At 39.3% G+C, this 22377-nt stretch overlaps 1 protein-coding gene across 2 annotated transcripts in view; it reads right to left on the bottom strand.

The window, feature by feature from the left end:
* The window catches only part of pacsin1b (protein kinase C and casein kinase substrate in neurons 1b), a 34987-nt gene that overhangs the window by 3996 nt on the left and 8614 nt on the right, over positions 1 to 22377 (bottom strand). Inside the window, exons 1-9 of one of the 2 annotated variants that reach the window (XM_074678065.1) lie at positions 15884 to 16124; positions 11696 to 11821; positions 6580 to 6736; positions 6259 to 6494; positions 3573 to 3728; positions 3013 to 3188; positions 2812 to 2932; positions 2260 to 2384; positions 1873 to 2069 (exon numbers count right to left, since the gene is read on the bottom strand). In XM_074678065.1, coding sequence (XP_074534166.1) covers positions 1873 to 2069; positions 2260 to 2384; positions 2812 to 2932; positions 3013 to 3188; positions 3573 to 3728; positions 6259 to 6494; positions 6580 to 6736; positions 11696 to 11755 — 1228 coding nt within the window. In that variant the 5' untranslated portion in view covers positions 11756 to 11821; positions 15884 to 16124. Of the gene's footprint in view, positions 1 to 1872; positions 2070 to 2259; positions 2385 to 2811; positions 2933 to 3012; positions 3189 to 3572; positions 3729 to 6258; positions 6495 to 6579; positions 6737 to 11695; positions 11822 to 15883; positions 16125 to 22377 lie in introns of those variants that run through there. The other variant, XM_074678057.1, reaches the window with a different exon arrangement.

The following is a 22377-nucleotide window of genomic DNA, read 5'->3' as shown; positions in this document are numbered from 1 at the left end:
TATCGTAAAAAAAGACGATGAAGGTCATGAAGAGGATCAAAGGATGGAGTGTGTAAGACTATCGCGGTCTAAAAAAGTATATTTTGTCTGTTTTTTGGATCAGAAATCAGGAAGAGAGACATAAAAGAAGAGAGCCCACTCTTCCTAGGTAGTTTTGGTGTTGACATTGTCATAGAAAACAATATTATTTGGATCTCGAAAGATCATTCAAGATGCTCTGAAAATAGCTGGCAGCCGTTGAGTTAAATGCATTAATTTGTGTATCCAATCAATCTAATTGACGCATTTAAGAGACATCCCTAATAAATATTACCAAAGAATCTAATAATTATTTTACTAGAAGCATTGAAGAAAACATCTTAAACATCGTTGCCACATCACAGTAATGAAACGGCAGATTCATTCAACATAACTACAGTATTCTGTGTTGGAAGTCATATATAATTTTGATAGAGGTATTGCATGTGTCAGAAAGAAATACAAGCTCTAAGTGTGATCAAAAAGACGTGCAGCAGCAGCATGAAGACTGAAGGAGACAGGTGCAGTCATCCGGCATGGACAGAGAAGGAGTCTGCAGAGAACCAGAGGCAGGTGAGAGCCTGAGAGGCTGCTGACCACCTGATAAAGAACCGGTTGAGACTGGGTTTTCTTTTGCTGAGGCTTGCTTTTCGGACAGAACATCAGGGACGAATGGTGGACATCTAGAGGGAGTGTTTACAGCTTCATCATCAGTATACTGACCACGGTTTGATGATGAGAAATTATACTGTGATAAACTCCTCAAACAAAACAACAATAGGAGGAGTACTTCTCATTTTATTAGGAAGGGTTGTTACAGCTTTATTCTGCTCTGGAGTTTTTTCTTCATGTATTTAGATCTGTTTAGTGTCTTTAGTTGATGGAAAATAGCCAAATCTAACACTGAGTATTTTTCTGTTTTCCTATTGATGAAAGTTTTAAAGATGAAAATCAGATTTGTTACCCATCATACGTGGATGATTTGATGTTGTGTTAAAACATGAATCACATTAAACAAAACAAAAACTAAAAATGGAAAATTTCTTGTTAGGATAAAAATGATTATGCACACTATCTATTTAAGTTTCCCTGGTTAAAATCTTTACATTTTATTTATTCTGGAGAGATGGGAAAACATGATGTAAGATGAACTAATTCAAGCCAATATGTTCATTCTACACTTCATAAGGAGTTAACTTTTAATTTCTGCTAATAATAGACTTAAACTGTGCAAAGACAGAAGAAGAGGGGATGAATTTAGACACCTCTTTAAAGTCATATTTTTCAGCTTTTATACCACTATTTAGAGAGCACAGGACAGTGGACAGAGCAGGATATCAGAAGAGAGTGTGGTAGTGACATGCAGGAAAAAGGCCACAGGCTGGTAGGGACCATGGGCCAAGCCCACACCCCATTCTGGCAGAATATTGGTGCGTTCAATTTGAACTCGGAACTGGGTAGTTGGAAATGTGAATGACATCATCTCCAAGTTAAAGCATTCCAGTTACCAAGTCAGAAAAACTTGCTATAACAGCAGTATTTCTGTATATAAACTTCAAATAACACTGTGAATATGGCTGATTTATTGCAACTAACACCAGCCAGAAATTCTAAAATAAACAGAACATGACAGAAGCTTAATCACCGTCTACCCCTGAGGTCGGAATTTCCTACTGGGAACTTGGGGGTGGTGTGGGTGCTCCGACTTCCCAGTTGAAAATCCCGACCTTGGGGGGGGGTTCCAGTTGGGTGTTACCAATCTTAACTCGGAAATTCTAACTTCTGAATACAAATGGAATGCATCAAAATACCTAAAAAAAAAAAACGGGAGGAGTCAGTAGGTACCACCCTCACCTGCTTTGAAGCTGAGCTCGTCCTGCTCCTGGCCGTCGTAGTCATACAGTGCTCTCACTCTCACACCTTTACCCTCGTCTTCGTCGAAAGGGTTCGTCCCTCCGTTGGTGTCGTTGCCTGAGTTCAGGGCTGTCTGGTCCTCGTCCGACCACTCCGTGGAGCCCGTGTATGCCTGGTTCTTCTCGTAGCTGCCAACACTGCATATCAAACACTCCATTAAATTTTTTCCATTATTTTTTAAATATGTTAAATGTCCTAGTTGTACTTCATTTTTAATCTTAGTAAGTCAAACATTATGCAAACCAACAAATATTACATTCCAATTGGACAGAACAGATTGATGAAGATTTGGCTGAAAATGATTTTACAACTCTGTATCAATCTTACCTTCCTCGGTCTTCAGCCTGGGCATGATCTACTGCTGTTGTAACGTGAGTCAGCATGACTCCATCACTGCTTTTCTTTGACTTTTCTTTGTGAGAGATCTTGTGAGTTAGGTCTGGGTTGTATTCCTGCCGAATGAGAGACAAATGACAGTCAAAAGAAACTGACATTTTTATGAGAGCCGTAAAAATCAAGGTGATTCTTATCAAGGCTGATTCTGATGAAGCAAAGGCTTTTGTGTATTCCAACCACAAGGCAGAATGATTTTATTTGATTCAAAGTGAGCCATCTAGGGATGGGCCTATTCGCTCCTATGAAAAGAGATAAATCAGGAAAAGTAACTTCTTTTTGTCCTGCTTTTATCACCTTTGGTCTACTTTCCTGAACTTATCTAACCTTATCTAAGATAACCGACGGCTGACCATAGCATCACGTGCATAAAGACAAAAACGAAGAGATAAAGTATCAAAATATCTGAGTTTTCTCCAAGTAATCAGTCATCACACTCAAAGTGGGATGATAAAATGTCTTTAGTGTCTGCTTGTGACTCTGTACCTCAAATGTTGGCCAGTTCATATGCATGCCAGGACCGTGCGTGTTGCTGAACCACTTCAGATCCTCCTGAGCACTGGCTGATGTTATGGTGCGTTCAAGTTCTCTGTACACTGAAGCATAGCTGTGTAAAGGAAGCAAAGATTTAGTGAAAGCACAGGGAAAATATTTTCTTCATGTACTTTTGTAAGTAATGTCTCAAACCTTTGGTCTTCTGCGAGGTTGAGGTGACGTTTGACGTCCAGCAGCACCTCCCTGAGGAAGCTCAGCCTCTTCTCTTCAAACTGCTGGCACTGATCGAACACTTGCTCCATGTTCTCCATGTACTGAGGAGTGCACTTATTCAGCTCGTCCAGAGCCTTCTCGTACTTCTCCTTCGCCTGAGGTACAACACAATCACACAAAGAATGACGTCAATTATTATCTGGCTGACGCAGAGATGACACATTTGTAAGTCTCCTCACATTCTATTTTTTCAAATCCCTTGAAAATAGAAAGACTATAAATGTGTTTTTAAACACTTGAAGGAATCATAGCATGGGGGTGTGAAGGTCAAGGTGGTCGATGAAGAGTAAAGTCCACTGACACAGAGAGAAGGGGAGGTGTGGTTTGCACTCTCACATTAACACTGCTACACTGACTGAACCTGTGATACTGTTTTGACACTGAGCAGAAGAAACAGTCAAAAAACAGCACCTGAAGTGATTCCTCTTTTGGCTTGATGGAGAAAACTTTTAGACTGATGTTTTCATATTTGCTCTCACCTTCTGTGAGTCCTGTTTGCACTTTTCCACCTTCTCTTGAAGTTTCTTTTGCTGCTCAGACGTCACAGATGCTTCTGCCTTACTGTTGGCCTCTCTGGTGGACGCCAGCTTCTCCTCTTTACAGGCCATGTGGAAGGACTTCTTGGCAGTCTCCAGCTTTGAGGACAAAATCGGATAAAAAGGTTTAAACCTTCTGAGAGACAGACAAATCTTCACCACTATGCTTGTCGCACATAAATATTAAATTTCAACTTTTTTTTTTTTTGCTTTGTACTGTCCCTCTGCTTCCTCTGAAAGAGCTTAACATGATTCACAGCTCACACTGTTTTTTTAAACAACACTTATTTCAGCATCTGTATTTTTCCGCTGTCTCTTCTTTCAAGGTTCCCGCTCCACAAACCCCCTTTCCACTGGTCGGCCAGTCCTCTAGAGCAAGGGTGGCCAACCAGTCATAGACCAAGAGCCACAAAAATCACTGTGGTACCACAACGGGCCTTATCACATGTGGTCTTACAAACGCACTTCCTCCCACACATATATGAAATTCTATAAAATGAAAATCAATACGTTTCCAATTTTCAAAGCAAGATTTGTTGTGTTTGTAAGCGTGTTTATATCCGTATTTGGAGCTTTGTCAAAGACAAATGTCTGTTTTACTGCAGAAGATACAAAGTTCCATCAATCAATCAATCAATCAATCAATCAATCCATCCATCCATCCATCCATCCATCCATCCATCCATCCATCCATCCATCCATCCATCCATCCATCCATCCATCCAGCCATCCATCCATCCATCCATCCATCCATCCATCCATCCATCCATCCATCCATCCATCCATCCATCTATCTATCTATCTATCTATCTATCTATCTATCTATCTATCTATCTATCGATAGATAAATATAATACTGATGCAAACTTTGGCACCAGTATATCAATATTTTAAATTGATCGGCACACCGTTACTCATAACTATTAAGTGGATAGAAGAGCCACACACAGAAAGGCAAAGAGTGACATATGGCTCATGAGCCACAGGTTGGCCATCCCTGCTCTAGAGGCCTGTGGGGGGCAGAGCTATGGGCGGACCTTGGTGATTGAGGCCTGGCCCACTGGCGCAGGGGTAGGCAACCTAGGGCACGGGTGCCAAAGCTGGAACGTGAGGCTGTTAATGTTGGCTCGCAGATAATAATAACATTGAGGCTGAGGACAAATAATAAATAAATAATTTGATAAATAAAACTATTGTGTTGTGTTCTGTTTAACTCTTCACAATATAAAGAGCACACTTTAAATGTTCTTACGTAAAAATTTAACAAATAACGTTCAGAGAAAAATTTAAATCATGACGCTACAACTGAGAGAATGTGTTTTGCAAGTGCATCACTGAAAATCTCTTGGGAGGTCAGTCTTCTAGCTCGCAATTGCATCTTTTTAGTGGTGTTATCACGGCAAACAAACCAATTTTCAATCATTCTTTCCAACATAATTGGACAAGGGAGTATGAATTTATTGCCAGAGACGGCTGGAGATCTGCGAAGGTGTAGCATATTAGGACCTAGAGTGTGCAGTGTCTTTTTGAGACCAAACACGTAAACAGTGTTAGCAAAGTGTGTGAAACAGAGCAACACATTCAAAACCTTCTGCACTGAAAGTAAAACTAAACTTAACTACACTAAACAAGGAAAACATTAAAGAAGACTTTCCTATCGACTACCAATGATTTTATAACAGGAGTGAGTACTGGCACTTTGGGCATGAGCGTATTTTAAACTGGCTCAAGTCATGGAAAAGGTTGCCTACCCCTGCTCTAGCGTGTCATGAACCAATGAGAAGATCCTGTGCAATTACCTCATCATTTCAGGTCATAGGAAGATCTTGTGCCATTTATTAAAAACAGAGTGTTTTGATTAGTTTACAGACGGATTCAGGGATTTCCACAACATATAAATATGTAGTGGTTGGAAAATCTGCATGTTTGGTATGAACACCCAGCATTATTACTTTATGTCCATGTCTAAATTGAAGAAAAACACAACACCTCCTATTCAAGCCGCAGAAAAATAAATTGAAAAGTTATTATCACACTGTCTGAAGCCTTTATTGCAGATTTTTGATTGCTTGATAGGAAAAATTAGATCCAGGCAACAGATCCTCACAGTGGAGAGCTACAGAATGTTTCAGAGCCAAGCTGCAGATCCTGTTGCCAAACAATTTAATGCAAAAAAAGACTTCATTACCTTTTAAGAATAGTTAATTATTCACTAACATGTTCAGGTAAGTCATGGACAAATTTATTGTAGTAGAGAAAAAATGAAAATGATTCTGAAATAAATTTATACTGCAAAATACATAACTGTATCTACCACATTGAGCATCTATTCCTGCAGATGCTTTGGCTTCGTTTGTGAAATATCTGCTGCCAGCAAAGCATCCTAAAAACCGAACAGCAGTATGACTATTTTAGGAACAATATCCTGGCAACTGTTGTCTGAAAATGCTGTTCTTTAAAGCTAAGAGCAGCACAGACTTAATGCAATTCACAATCTCTGGAAGACTAAAATATGTAAATGTAGAGGGAAAAAAAACCCATCACAAGGAAAACAAACTTCAGTGAGACTCATCGTCCCTTCAGTGTGAGAAATATGACCTGTATGTGAGGCTGAAAAACTCTTTCTCACCTCTTTCAGCTTCTTGGCCCAGGGTTTCTGTGCCTTCTTGAAGCCCTCCTCTGCCTCTTTGGTTTCCTTGAATCCTCCCATCATCTGTTTGTGGTACGAGTCTTTCTGCCAGTTCTTCACCTTCTCAAAGTCTTCGTTGATCAGGTGGTTTTTCACATCCTGGTGAAGCTCGCTCACTTTCTCCGCCTCCGTCATCACCCCCATCCACGCTCGCTCCACGGTGCCGTACTGAGGCCCTGATGGAGGAAAAATAAAATCACTGAAGAGTACAGTATGAAACTGAAACTATGCAGAGCTTTCATACATGAGAAGACTGCCCACCTTTGTCCACAAGCTGCCTCCATCTCTTGGACCAGTCAGTCAGCTGCTGCGCGTAGGCTTTCTCGATTTTGGCACGCTCCTGGATGCAGTTCATCAGGTCATTGCAGAGCCGGTGACCGTCATCGATCCTCTTCACTGTACGCTTGTAATTCCCAACCTGAAAAACAATGTCTCAGGTTACTACCTTCAATCTATAAGACTAGATGTCCTCATTAATCAAACAACAACACAATAGTCATTGTGTTAGTCTTGGTCTGCCTGGGGTCAGGTATTGATCTGCTGCAGATCTAAAGTAAAATTTAAGTAAAACATAGAAAGGTATCAAAATAAGCTGCTTTTTTTTACAAAGACTATGCAATGGGTTGATATCCTTCTGCTATATTTGAGTTTAGATGGAGCAATGAGCTTAGCATACACTATTTTCCAAAGTATCAAATCTATGTAGTCATTGAGCTCCTGATCGGGTGGAGTTACCTGTTCTCCAGAGCTGCTAGCCTTTATGCTAAGCTGCACTAACCAGTCCCTAAGCTGCACTAACCAGTTGTCGACTGTAGCTTAGCATTTAGAGTACATCCCTACTTTTAGCACTGAAAACCCATAAGTAGGGATGCACAGTGCATCAGTATCAATATCGGCATCGGCCGATGTAGGCCATTTTTTTTTTTACATATTGGCATCAGTGTTAAAGTGGGCCAATATTTGCTCGTTAGCTGCCGGCCAAGCATCCTTAATGACTTTTCAAGACCCAAATATAATATAATATAATACAATACAATATAATATAATATAATATAATATAATATAATATAATGTAATGTAATGTAATGTAATGTAATGTAATGTAATGTAATATAATATAATATAATATAATATAATATAATATAATATAACATAACATAACATAATATAATATAATATAATATAATATAATATAATATAATATAATACAATGCTGTTTTCTATGACTATGTCAACACCAAAACTACTTAAGAAAAGTGAAAATGAAGGGAGGTATTGAAAAATTCAGTTTGCATAATTTTCAGTATGTTCACAAATTGATTATCTCAGATTGTTTTTGTTTTTTTTTAACCAATATATATATATCGGTAAATATCAGCCATAACAGCAATATCAATATCTGAAATCGATATCGGCCAAAATTTTCATACTGATGCATCGCTACCTAAAGGTTTTTAAAAGTTGAAGTGTGACTTTGTCCTTTTTTAGTTTTGGGTGGTGTTTTGTGTGACCAGCATGTAAATGCAGCTTTCGTCTCAGCTTCTTGGTGATGCACTGAATAAAAAAGACAGATCAGAAGAAAGGAAGCTGTTGGTGTGTGTGTGTGAGTGGAAGTTATGCAATGAATGCAGAGGGTGGGTTAATGGCGCACAATATATAATTCTCTATGGACGCAGGAGCAACAACACTCCCAGGGAGCTGTTAGCTTCTCTTTAAGACTGCACGAGAAGGAGGTGACGACTGCACCTCACTGTGATCACGTCACAAATCCTCACTCTGAGACAGAGCTAAAAAGGCTCCATCTTCACTACGTGTGTAATTGATGTTTACATATCCTCTACCTGAAATGACACTCCACAACTCTTAAACGCTGCCTTGATGAAAGCAGCCAGGAAGGGGAAATTATTATATTCCACACCAGCCCTCTGCAGCCAGCCGAGTCAGCGATCAGCAGGCAGCACTGCAGCACCCACTGAAGAGCAACGAGTGGCTGTGATGGAGAGAGTGTGAGCTGGAAACAGACACCTTTGCTGCTCCAGCTGATTCTGAGCGCACCGCCCGGCAGGAGAAACATGATGAGAATAAAACTCAGCTGAGTCTGAGAGGAAAATGTATCATAAACCCTGAACGACAGAATGATGATGTCTATTCCGTCTCAAATACTTGCTGATGCCTTCCATCAGATCGACTGTGGGTAAAGATGCAGTAAGATGATATTCTGTATTATCCGCAGCTCGAGCTGGGTCGGACTTTTTCTCGGCGTGAACGCTCAGCAGCTCTCATATATAATGGATGGACTTCTGGGAACTTGTTGCTCAAATTACTTGGACTGTTTGTACTCAGGGTGTTTGTGATGTAATGGTGTGAGAGAAACCCATTACAGCATGCTGTAACCTGGAGCACTGCATCAAATATTAATCTAAACAAACAAATACCTGCCACTATTTTTATAACTGATGGGTTACTTTATGTTAAAAGCTAAATTGCACAGTGTTCTCATCTATTAGCCTTACAGCTGTAGTTATAAGGTGATTTTTAATGGTTATCTATATCTGTCTCAAATCAATAAATATCATATAGACGGCTGACTGACACACAAAAAACAGTTACATTTTCCTAAGAAGAAATGAACATTGAAATAATCTTAGATAATAAATCATTATAAAAGCTCGATAAATTAATTTGAATTTGAAATGCTCAGTTTTAAAAATTGCATTACAATACTGAATTCAAGGGCACAGATGGCCTAGCGGTCTAGGTCGCGCCCCATGAGGTTCGCCCTTGAGTGGGTGGCCCGGGTTTGAGTCTGGCCTGCGGCCTATTTCCCGCATGTCATTCCCTACTCTCACCCTGTTCCCATCTCTGTCCACTGTCCTTTCCTCTCCGATTAAAGGCATGAAAAGCTCCAAAAAATAATAATAATTAAAAAAAAACAATAATAAAAAAAACAAAATACTGAATTCAAATAGCATGGTTTAAAATTAAATTTAATATTTTGAGGCTAATGTACCCAAACTTTTCACTGTCTATATTCCTAAAGCTCAAAAATGTAATATGTAATATCAGTTTGCAGGACTCAGATTCAGTTTTTCGATACAATTTCAGCTCAGAGGGACACACTTCTGGTCCGTGATGCTCAGACTCACAGAAATTCTCGCTAAAATGGAAATGAATTGAAAAGCTGAATCTAAGTCCTGCAAGTTGATATTAAATAGGGATGGGAATTGATAAGATTTTGTCAATACTGATGCCCTTATTGATGCCCTTATCGATCTGATTCTTTATGGATTCCCTTGTCAGTTCCTGTTGTGAATTTTCTTGGTAGAAAAAGTTGCTTTACAGGTTTTCTGTGTCAACAACATTTAATTGAGTTTATACTGTACTTGAATAAAATGTAATTGGTCCCTGAGTCTGGATATTTCTGGGCATAATTACACAGAAACAGGTAAAAATTGCACACAATGTGACGTTGATGTACTGTGTTGTAAGATATTAAGAATTCAAGTAGGCCATCTAGTGTCTCAAAGTGGTTACAGCAGTGGTTTAAGTTGTTTGGAAGCTTTCCGTAGTTTTAAAATCAGCCATGAGCCTTTCAATTACCTGTTTTGACATTTGAAATTCTCAGTATTTTTTACAAAGAGTTGATGTGATATGTTTCTAGGGATGGGTACCGAATCAGGTACTCTTATAGGTACCGACCAAATTCTGTCAAAAGTACCGGGTACCGGTTCACATAAAACCAAAAGGTACCATGTTTAGGTACCTAAACACATCCTTGTGACTATGAGGGAGTGGAAGAGTAGGCGATTTTCCACAATGGACATAAACACAGCATTTCAGGGTTATATATTAATGAATAAACGTGTTAAATTTGAAAAAAAAAAAAGTTTTATCATTACACAAATTAATATATTTCCAAGACATAAACACAAAAAAATACCGAAAATTGGTACTGTTGCGTACTGGTACCGATTGCCAGGTACCGGGCATCGGTACCGTATCGTTTCAAATGTGAAAGGTACCCATCCCTATATGTTTCTGGGATGAAAGCTGAAATTCTATTCTGAAGCTGAAGTTATACTGATGTATGCTAACTGGTAGCATATCAATGCAGTTTCCCATATACATTAGCATCAAGCTTGCGCAATTTTTTTATTTTGGAAAATAAGGTGATTTATACCATTTTGCATGTACTGAATATGAATCTCCTGAGAGAGAGTAATGTACATTTCTTTATGAAGTCAGTCCTTCAGTAAAACTTCAAGCTGAAAATCCTGAATCAGAGTTTTCTTGGGAAACGTTATCTAACTGCTAAGCTAAGATAGTTGCAGCAGACTAGTCGACGTAAGGCCCGGCGACTCCGGCACAATGTAAAGAATTGATAAGGGAATCGTTAAGCACAAAGGCTAATGATATCGATGGATTGAAACATTTCTTATCGATTCTCAACAGGAACCGGTTTTCGATTCCCATCCCTAACATTAAATATAAAATTGCTTTTCAAACTATTTATTAAAGCAACTATTTAGCTGAGCCTTTTAAATTCCTTATAATTATTCAAAACCACTTTCTTAAGGCACGTCTTAGCCCATAAGAATCTCCTGCCCACATAACTGTATTACTGAAATGCCATTTTACATTGCCTCTAAAGTCCTGAAGTGTTTGGATAAGAGGAAAAAAAAAGTATCATAACCAAAGCACTGCACATTACACAGACAATAATAACGCAAAGTATCTTTCAAATCCATACAAGAAATAAAGGAATTGTTCACAGTCCATGTAACTTGTCCAAAAAGACAGCACAGAGACGGGCTGTGAGAAATGCTGCAAACAGTGTTATCTTAAATAAAAGCTAAACCCAAGGTGAGGAGGAAACTGGTTCGGCATACAAATGCAAAAAGCTATTCCAGCTCACACGGCAGACATCAGAGCTCTGCGAAGAAGCTGTGAGTCACACACCATTGTCCTCCAAAGATAAAATATAGAAGCTAATATTAGTGAGGGGTCCCTTATTGTCCCAGAGAGAGATCAGCTATTCTGCAGACAGAACCAAAGTGAGAAATAATGAGTTTTTAATTACAACACTTATTTTAGCTGTTACATAACACATGATTTATGAGCGTTAATAACTGAAAAGTAACCGTTTTAATGCTGAATGATCAAAGAGAATTAGATCTGAGCTCGCTAATGAAGCAGAAGGTGTGCAGAACCCGAACATCATCGATAAATCATCATTGAATCGGTGCCCACACACACAGCTGATGAACGAGGCCCCACGTTGCACTCTTGCCTAGCAGGTTCAGTGAGAGTTCATCGCTAGGCGCTGTCGGTTCTCTCTTATGTTTAATCTGTCTGAGCTCGCTCCTTATAGTCTCACCTCCCAGAAGCTGTCTGTGGTCTCCTCCTGGCTGGCGGACTCGTCGTAAGCTCCAGACATGGTCCCGGATTTGGCAGGGTGGCTTCAGGCTGTGTGGGTCTGCAGCAGAGTAGCGCTCCTCATGCACTGAGAGAGAAGATAAGCAGAGAGGAGTGTAAACACTAAACTATGAATATGCTTATAAGCTGCACACACTTTTTCTAATACATACAGCGTTCTCGAATATTTCAGTTACAAATAATCATCTCACATACTTAGAGTCAACAGCATGCAGATACGAGCCTTTGAAGAAAGCTTGTATGTTTGCTTTAGCCCCTTACTTTAGATAAAGTGTTTATTCCTGCAGCTCAGGACATTTATGTTCTAATATAAATACTCTGTTTATGCCTTTTCTCATAGCTATATCAAGGGAAAAGAAAGTGCAGTGTAAAGGTTAATGTTTGGGATTATAAAGCACAAGAATTAATCCAGATTATGTTGGAGAATAGTAGATAATGTGACTGTATGGCATGTCACATGATGTAGTTTCTTTATGCCCATTTTGAATATCGATTCAAAACTGAAGTTATCTAGGATTTCTTATCAAAACAACAAAAATAACAAAAACAAAAATAAAGTAATATAATTTAAATTTAAATATTATATTAAAAAATATAAAATAAAAATATATATATAATTGAATTAAAATAAAATAAAATAAAATAAAAAAGGAATAAGCAAAGATATAAAAATGAGATTTTTTCAGAACCACATATTAAGACCTCACAGGGCCTTTAACAGGAAATGTTTGCTGTACAAAACTAATGCTGGGAAACTGGTAATTGAATTTTTCCTCAGTCACATACCTGTTCCAGCTCTTAGCAATATATATAATATAAATATCCTCCACACACTCACAGATAATAACAAGATACTACACACGTCAAAGTCCAAACTGAAGGCGAAGAGATAAGTAATCCAAATCAGGAGAAATCAAAGGTTCAGCTTCAGTTCCTTTTATGTCACACGCTATTATCCAGATAGACTCAGGTGGTTACAAAACTACGCATTCACAAGACAAAAGAGCACACAAGAGCTTCCTGTGATTCACTCTTTTCCCCTCAGATACAAGTCGAAAGAGTCATTGACTGGGAGGTAATTTTGGGAGGCATTTCTCTCCCAGCTCTGGTCAGAACACTGCAGCACAGTTGCAGAGTAATCTTTCCTCATTGTTGTCAGCTAACATTATGCCAAAGCCTCGCTGAAGCACCTCATGCTGCTGCAGAGGTTAATAGCTGTGACATGATTACAGATGACGACGCTGAAATGAGGACACAAAATGTCTACAGAAGGAAGAAGAGATCAAATACTACCTGAAACTATCAGCCTATGTGGTGTTTAAGGATTAATGGGCAGGCCTTCCAGTCAAAAACAAAGAGACAAGAAACACTTGAAAGAGACAAAACTACACTTCAGGTTTAATTCACAGAACAACATTTGGCTAACAGTGTCCTGGAATTATGATGGACCTTTGTTGGAGGAAGCAAACAGCAAGAGCTAGTATCCACATGAAGCTTCAGATGTCCCTCCTGAAGCTAACTGTGGCCCTGTCAAAATCGCAAAGGTCTCTGTTCCTGACATCATCACTTTGACTGTCTTTGATTCCTGAACTTTTTAGCTGAATTTGCCTTTTTTTGGGTTGCTCTTTGCTTTACTAGCTGCAGGGAACAAGAAGAAAAAGAGGAACAATGGAGTGTCAAATTATTTTTTATCATGCTCGCAGCACCAGTGCAGTATTTTTTGCTGCAGCAGGTGTCTGATGAAGAGTCAGGAAAAAAACAGGCTGTATACCTTCAAAGTAAGTTGCAAAGTTTGCAAGATTTGCAAACAGCCAACAAAGGTGCTAGGTGCTGAGCACAAACAGCTCATCTAGAGGAGATTTTGGTTGGAGAAGTCCATTTCTTGTGTTTGTGTTTTTAGATAAAACGCTTAAGGTTAGTATGACCTAATCAATATCAGCCAAATTGAGATCAAGCCTTAAATACAAGAGCTTGGTGCTGCAAATGCTGCCATGTGAGAAAAAAACAAAAGATGAGGCAGGAGTGAAAAAAACCCAGCTGACAGACTCGGATTAAGATGAGTTTTAAAGCTGGGATTCAAATTAACTGGATGCAAAACAAAACATGAATACAGCCCAGCAGTGTTTGTTTGCAGTGGAGCAAAGTGCCAACTTTACTCACAAATGCTGAACCTCAGCTGAAAATAAGGTACATAATACACCAATTAAAAATGTGAAGCATGATCCAAATCTTTAATATATCATTCAGTTTGTTGTGGCATGACTTCTTTCTTTGAGAAACATCTATTAACTCTGAAAATGAGAAAACTAAGCTTTAAAATATGACTCATTTTGTGTGGTGAGGGAGTAGTTCAGCATTTTTACCTTTTTTTCTGTGTGTATGATTAGTTTCATTGGTATGTCAGTATAAAATTAGGACTCAGAAATCTGGTTAGCTTAGCATACAGGCTAACAGCTGTCCCCGCTTTTTTCAGCAACTCTAAACTTCCTGATTTGGAAAAAAAAAAAAAAAAGGATGGGTAATGATTTTCAAAGTTTCACATAAAAATCAAATATTATACTATTATGAATAGCATCTACTTTCTACTGGTGCCTGGTTGGGGTAGTCCCACCAGGCGGTGGCTTTGGCACATGCAAAAGCTGTTTGCAAATTACGTTACATAACAGGAGAGAAAGAGTAGTAACTGCAACAAATAGAAAAAGAAGAAATATTTGTAACAGCCGCCAGAAACACAGGTTTCCTGGGGTGGTCGAGGAATCGTGGAACAGATGGCAGTGACTACCAAGTAGTATTTTAGTTTTAAATGCACATCCACAAATACACCAATCCAAGCTTTAAAAGAGCTTTATGCTCTAAATCTTTTTCCCCGCTGGAAACAGGTACATCGTAGAGCATCAGCTGTTTTCTATTCCATTTAACCCCCACAAGAAAAAACATTTTACCCTTCTAGCTCTTCTTTTTGAAGAAATATCCATAAACAGGGAAAGTGTGAGAGTGTGTGAGCTGAGAAGGTGCGGGCAGTAACATTTGCAACCTTGTGTAAAGTTGTTTTATGCAAAGCTATAAGCTCTGTGAGCCCTAAGCTAACATCAAGATAGACGTGAGATGTCAAATAGCTTCTTAGAAACTTCTGTCTCTCAAAAATGAATCATTTTAACTGGCATATAGATTGAACAACATGTACAAAGCTTTAGTTTATATCTGTCCAACATTTAGGACACAGCTCTGAAAGTGATGATTGTCTTGGGATCAACACAAAAATCTTACACCTCCAAAGCTGTTGATCAAGCAGGATCAGAATCCGTAAAGACGCTCATATAAGACAATAGAAAGAGGAGCAGCCATGCTGTGTTTTGATAGGAGGTCAGGGGGAGGGGTAGGTGGGAGCTGCATGGGTATTTGGGTCAAACATGGAGCACTGGATGGAGCCACAGTGTTGACAAAGATGGGCTGAGATGTTGAAAGAGGAAGGTGAATAGACTCTTGAATATAAAATCCAGTCAATGAAGGGGAATTTCCTCCAGATATGATAATAACAAACGCCTGAGCCGGATGCAGTGTGGAGCATGGCATGAGTGGGTGTTTATCACGCTTGGTTAATCCATTGGCCACACGCAGAGAGAGGGCTTTTGTTCAGGAAAGAGCGGCTGATCGTGGAGTAAGAAAACAGACACTCAGTATCTTCTTTCACTTCAACATCAAACCCAGAAAGTAGAGAAAAACTGACACAGACAGAGTGACATTAGGCTGGATGTGTTTCTGATTTAGAGAACGTCTGGAGTTGTTCTTTAGAGACAAACCATGCACACAGACAAAACCAAAACACTGGCAGCACCATGCAAGGTTTCGTGAACTACACACTGCTCGGGGATGTTCATGCTTCTCCCTCTTAAACATCACAGCCTGATGTCTCAGTCAAAGATTCTCATGGACAAAACTGGGATCAAAAGAGCATCAGGGGTCGTCATCTCTCAAAAACAAGTCCAAAGAAACCTAAAAACCAGTACAACTCACAGTGCAGCAAACCAGCAGCATCAACATGTCACGAGAGTCAGAGCACACAAAGACCAGAACTACACCCAGACGGAGAGACAGAGCACAGCCCCCCGCCACAGCAACAAAAGCTTACCCCTAGTCCTCCATTAACAGCGAGGAGAAAAGAGACACGTGGGCTCCTCCAGCAGTCAGCCCCTCTCGCCTCCTCTCCTCTCCTCCTGTCCCTCTAGTTTTTGTTTCCTCTCCGACTGACCGAGAGATGGAGAATCAGCGTGCATAAGAGGAAGAGGAGCACTAATCTGTGATCTGAGATCTTCCTGCCCTGAGCGCTGTTCAGGAAAGGCTGAGTGTGTATGTATGTGTGTGTGTTTCTCAATGAGAGAGGGATAATCCTGTGGTGCTTTGCTTGAATGGTTCAGACAGAGCAGTGGAGAGGAGGGGGGAGATGAGGGGGGATGGAGTAGGTGGGCTGGTGCTGTTTATGAACTCTACTGGAGATGTAGTGTGGATGTGTGAGCTGCTTAAAGTTAGGTGACAAAGTTTCATTTAAAAAAAAAAGATAACATAGAAACAAAAACAGTATATGGATGGCACTATCCTGACTGAAGTGAAACTGTTTTTTCCTCCTTAAACAGGTGTCATTTTTGCAGAAAGGAGAAGAGGCTCATGTGTTATGTTAAAAATGTCTCTTACATGGGAAACTGTCAGACAAACCTGATGTTTCAGGTTACAGAAATATCTGCAAAAAAACCTAGAAACTAATTTAGAAAAGGACTAAAAGTGACTCATTCTGAAGGATTTAAGATGTCCTGATGACTAAAGAAGGTTAATCTCAATTCATAAAAAGTCCCTTGGTGGACTCAGGGAGGGGACTGACTTTCGTGAGATAACAGCAATGTCAGTGTGAGCACATGAAGGGTGGAGCTGACCCTGATAAACATGAGCTGTGAGGAATCTGAAGGCCATGGGCAGGTCTGTGCTGTTGACATGGCAGCTATAAAATGTCTAATAATTACACGACTGATCGTAAAGTTCAGGACCAAAGTGAAGCTATACAAGTGCTTTGCCTGTGACAGCAATGTCTTGTTTGTGCACAAACCAGTAAAACAAAAAGGCAAGCTTTTGTCAGAGTCTCGACTGCTGCTCCAGCACTCTGCTGACCTAACAGAGAACTGAGTGGACGACTGTGTGTGAGGTTGTTAGCAGAAAAGGCAGAAAAGAGGAAGACGGACCACACAGGTGACAGGTGAGGTGAGGTCAGAGACATGGTGCAACAGATGACAATCTAACTTTAACAATTGTTTCTTCTTAAGTTGAGCAAAAAGTAAAATGCAAAATGCAAAATGCAGTTACTGTTGATGAACATCCATTCATGACTCATCATCAACATCTTCATATTTTCACACATATTTATAAAACAGACTGTTTCTTCATCCTTCTGTCCTCTGGGAAAAAACAAAGCGTGCTCTAAGAGATCCTGGCCTCATTACTCAAACCCGGCACTTCTTCTCTCCCTCAGGACAAATGGCGATGCTGCTGCCGCCCTCATCAGATTCAGGCCCTATATATAGAGCCACATTCATCAATAATGCAAACTGCAGTGTAAACAGATAGAGGAGATGGCCGATGTGAGTCACGTGGAGGAATTCTTTAAGGTTTAAGGTAATCTAACGTCACGTCCAGACTACTGGGTTATAAAAACAAGAGGTGATACATCAGTGTATCTGCAGCAGGAATGAACACAAACTGTCTTACAGCTTTCAAACTTTGAGGACAGATTGGTTTTTGAAGAAAAAAAACTCAGCGTCACAAAACGCTTGTACTTGCTGCATACTGAAACTCAGACAAATGTAACCATAAAATTAACAGTCTTCTACAGACTTACAGGTATTACTATCATTGTTAACAGACCTAAACAAAGTGTTGAATGAACATCAAATGTGAAGGGTGAAAAGGCCTCTGAACTGTTAACAGCTGCTGGTGTTATCTGCTGGTGAAGCCTCTATAAAAGCAAGATAAACCCCTGTTGTGTTGCTTAATCGCTGTAGTCAGCTGTGGTTGCTGTTTTGTAATTTCTCTCAGAAATATGTGAAATTTGTGAAAAAAAAAAAATTAGGCAGAAGATAGAAACATAGCCAAAAAAGTGATGAGATATGTAGTAACACAAGTTATGGAAATTACAACAAAAGATTTGAAAACCAGGCCGGTCATGTTTCTGAATCAAGATCTTGACAACTTGACAGAAAATGTAAACTTTGTTTTAAGTCTCAACCTAATGCATACAGAAACAATAATGTTAAGTTCTGGACTAGGGATGGGTACCTTTCACATTTGAAATGACATGGTTCCAATGTCTGGTACCTCGTAACCGGTACCAGTACCCAACGGTACCAATTTTTGGTACTTTTGAGTGTGTTAATGTCGTAATAAATATTAATTTGTTTAATAATAAAATCATTTAGTTTTTCAATTAAACATTTTTGTTCCTCAATATATAAACTTGCAATACTCTGTTCATGTCCAGAATGGAAAATCACCTACTTTTCCACTCACTCACAGTCACAAGGATGTGTTTAGGTACCTAAACATGGTACCTTTTGATTTTGAGTGAGTCGGTACTTGGTACCACAGACAGAATTTGGCTAGTACCTATAAAAGTATCTAATTCAGTAACCATCCCGAGTCTGGACAGATGATGACTTGAAAACACTTCATAATCCAGTTTTTACCTGGTAATTTGGCTGGTAATGAAAAAGTAGGAGCAAATCTGATTGCTAACGTGTAACTCAATGTCACCCATTAGGGCCTGTCCACACTAACAGCATATTGATCACTTACTTCACTGCTGGTATAACTTTGGAGAAAAGCTGTTGAAAATGGTGCTGCTAGCTCAGCTTGCAGCATACCCCTGGACATTTTGATCTGTGAATCATTTTCAACACTCCTTTAAAGAGGGTGAATTTTTTATAGTGTTTAATCTCAGTGCATGGGTCACACCACCACAGGAAAGTCTTCAACTTATGGACTATCCGGACCCCCTTCTTGTTGGTGACCCTTCTCTGCCCTGAATAATCAAAACCAAAAGCAAAATACTTAACAAAGCAGAGAGCAAAAGTTATTCCAAGGGAATTACCTCAAGTGATGTCACTCAAGTTAGTGCCAAAAACCACAGTACACATTTGAAGATGAATAAATCCTAATAAAATTCCTGGAGTGGTAGGGGAGAAAAACTGAAGCCAACGCCTTGTTCTTCTATTGTCTATGAAGCATGACAAACCAAAACCTCTGTCTGAAAAGTAAATGTTTTTAGACTTAAATTTTGTCAATTTAGACGAGAACAAAGAATTGAGGATGTTCAAAATGTCAAATCTGGACTGTAAAGAGATACAAACTGAAAGGTAAAACATTGTCTGTTGTTTCCTTTACACTGAAGATGAAAATTGGACAGTCAGTGATGAGATCAGGGTTCAGACATTGACAATGTTTACTTTTGGTTTCATTTGGAACGAAACAGCATTGTCTGGTAGAAAAGAAAACATGTTTCAACATGCATCTGAAATCTTTTGCAAATACAAGATTCAAGAAACTGTCTGAGAAAAGACAATCCTTCAGATTCTGCTGTATCAGTTTAGACCTTTTCTTAAAAGCTGTCCCTTGTAAGCCTGTCATTTCTACAGGTGTGCAATACTAAATCTCTAAAGCACTCTGTAAAGTTTAGACTTTCAATGAGATCACAAACAGCACAAAGTCCACATGTTCCTGATCTAAGTAGACTTGTGTGGCTTCTTTTGACCATGACCTGTTCAACAATCACATGAAAGTACGCAGAGAATAAACTCTCATTCATTCAACTATTCAGAGTACATCATCTTTCAGATGGCAGCTCACAGGAAAACCAGACAAGGAAATGCTCTAACTGCAAATTCAGAGCTGTGACATTAAGTAGAGGCTTCTCGTAAAGTACAAAGGCCTAAAAAGACCTGTCTGTATAGATCAAAGAAGTTTACTGAACCTGGTCTCTCCTCACTGCTGTCACTTGGTCCTCGGCAGCGTCACTAAAAGTATTTTCTGTCAGTCTTCAGGTGAACTGACACCTGAAACCGTGACACATCCTGAGGTCTGGCACGCCTTTTACACACACAAGCACACGCGCAGTAGGACTGAACTTTGACAGATCCTTGAACAGACACATTAGACCATCAATTATTAGCTAGCTGCAGAGAGGGTGGGGACTGAAGGCTCTCCCTTGTCACACACATTCCTCAGAGAGGCGCTGTGTGGTCCAGCAGAGCAGACTCAGAGACGGAGAGAAAGAGGCAGAAAGTCAGCCATCAGGAAGATAAAAGCTGACAGGAAGATCACAGAGGAGAGACACAGGTGGTTAGATAAAGATGTTCTGCGGAGGACAGACATCAGGGCATCAGGTCAGCTGTGGTGCCTCCGCTCAATCGATGCACAAACGCTGATGTGGAGAGCTACGTGCAGAGACAGAATAATGTGGGCCCACAGGAGTCAATATTTTTAGAAATGATGCATGAAAAGGAGAACTTCAGCATCCTTTTATTACCAGAGATCAAACAAAACTATATTCCAAGTCATAAAGAGGAGAGTAATGAATGCTTCTACTCATTAGAGCACAAACACTTGGACCTCTTTCATCAGCGTGATCCTGTGGATGAAATGAGTCAGAGCACACAGATAAGCATCCTCTGATAATAGACCGAGACTGAAGCAACCAGAAACTCTTCCGCCTGATGAAGATTGTTATCTGAAGGCAATGAAGCTATGAAAACTTGAATAAAACCAGTTTACCCTCCACGCAGACAGATGCTGGTCTCTTCAGAACATGCCATCTGTGTATCATCTAATCATGTGCCCCCCAGGGGGCTCACTCCATTTGACCCCAGTGTTATATCCCATTATAGCAGGAAGTCATAAATAATCCTGTGCAGGCTGAACAAGAGCTGGGAGGGCTGCTGGTGTTCTCTCATTACTTGTGGAAAACACAATCCTATAATGGACTTTTTTTTTCCTCGCTGTGATTTGACGATGTCTGGAGGTCATGGGTAACAGTCCTCACTAAACCCCTACTCTTCAATGACTGCGAAAATCTTTCTTATTTTGATCAGTAATCCAATACGTATTCCTATTTCTGGAAATTCACAAGTTTGTAAACACAACACAAAGTCTGGCTATAGACAATCATTAGGGCCTGTGTCCACTAACAGCATGTGTCAGCACTCCTGGCTGTCTGAGTTGAAAATGGCTCAACTTTTGGAACATTTGAATGAAACTTCTCCCTCGATAGCAAATCACAATTCATGATTTGGTACAATTTCAGTCCAATATTTTACATTTTTCTTTTTTATTTATAAACTGTTCTGTTTCCTTAAGATTTCTTTCAAAAGAAGAAAATCAGAGCAGATGATAAATTAACCGACTTAATGGTCAGGGTGGTCAATTAATTCAATGCATTTTAAAAAGCAATAAATCATCATTACTGATCACAAACACATTTTCTTTAGGAGCAGCTCACAAGCTTTTGATCATTCTTTTCTCTGATCTTTGAAACATGGTGCAGGTATTTATAGCATCCTAGTTTCACTTTGTATTCAGAGTCTACTGCAGCACCACTGTGAGGGAATGAAACTCAGACAACCATGAGGAGCCACATCTATAAATGTTCTGCAGGTGCAGATATTCAACATTTCAACTGCAAGGAGTCCTTGTATTCTTATTTTACTATCAGCAGTGCACTGTTTAAAAAAAGTCTTGCCAAAACAAAGAATTTTTTAGATACCTCCGACTGAGAGACTATTATGAAAAAAGATAAGACTAGCATTAAGTGAGGAGGGAAATGTAATAGTAGATATCTTGGTTAAAGCATACAGAGAGAATAACAAGGAAATTATTTCAAAGCTTTACCAGAGTTTTTAGACACAGAAAGGGAACAACACAGGAAAAAGAACTTGATCTGGAAATATCAAGGGAAGACTGGTGTTCAATTTATGACACACAGCACTTAAACACAAGCTCAAAGAAGTGGACAGAGTTTGGCTGGAAGAATCTGTTTCGTTTTTTTTATAACACCACACATTAAAAGCCAACAATCTCAATCACATCAACAATGCTGTAGACTGTGTGGACATGTTGAAGCCACTCCTACATCTTTTGGAAGTGTCCAAAAATTCAGACATTTTGGGGTTAATGCTTGTGTTACATAGGAGATTTTTAGTAAACTTACAAAAAGACTTATATCTCTGTAAGATACTGCTCATAGCCTCTAAAAATGTGTAACAAAGAAATGGTATAAACCAGAACCCAAAAATCTCAACAAATGTATTAAAATAGTAACACAGATATACAAAATGGAAAGGATGAATTTTTCTCTGAGAGTAAGAGAAGCATCCTTTGATAAGAATTAAAAAAGATGGACAAACTTTGTCTCAAAGAGGAAGCACACTTTTTTCTTGTGACTTAAGCCCTTTGTGCCTATTTTTTGTGCAAATATTTTGCATGTCATGTATTGTTTCGCACCTACTATTTTCAATGCAAGCTTTCACACCAGAAACGTTATTTTGCTGAGCAAAATTGCTGATCTTTTTTTTCGGATCAAGGTCAATATTT

Source organism: Halichoeres trimaculatus, unplaced genomic scaffold, assembly GCF_033239565.1.
Source record: "Halichoeres trimaculatus isolate MK-OKI-2021-1 unplaced genomic scaffold, fHalTri1.1 fHalTri1_scaffold_1, whole genome shotgun sequence".
Classification (NCBI taxonomy): domain Eukaryota; kingdom Metazoa; phylum Chordata; class Actinopteri; order Labriformes; family Labridae; genus Halichoeres; species Halichoeres trimaculatus.
Note: the sequence above shows the minus strand (reverse complement) of the source record. Positions and strands in the feature narration are given on the sequence as shown.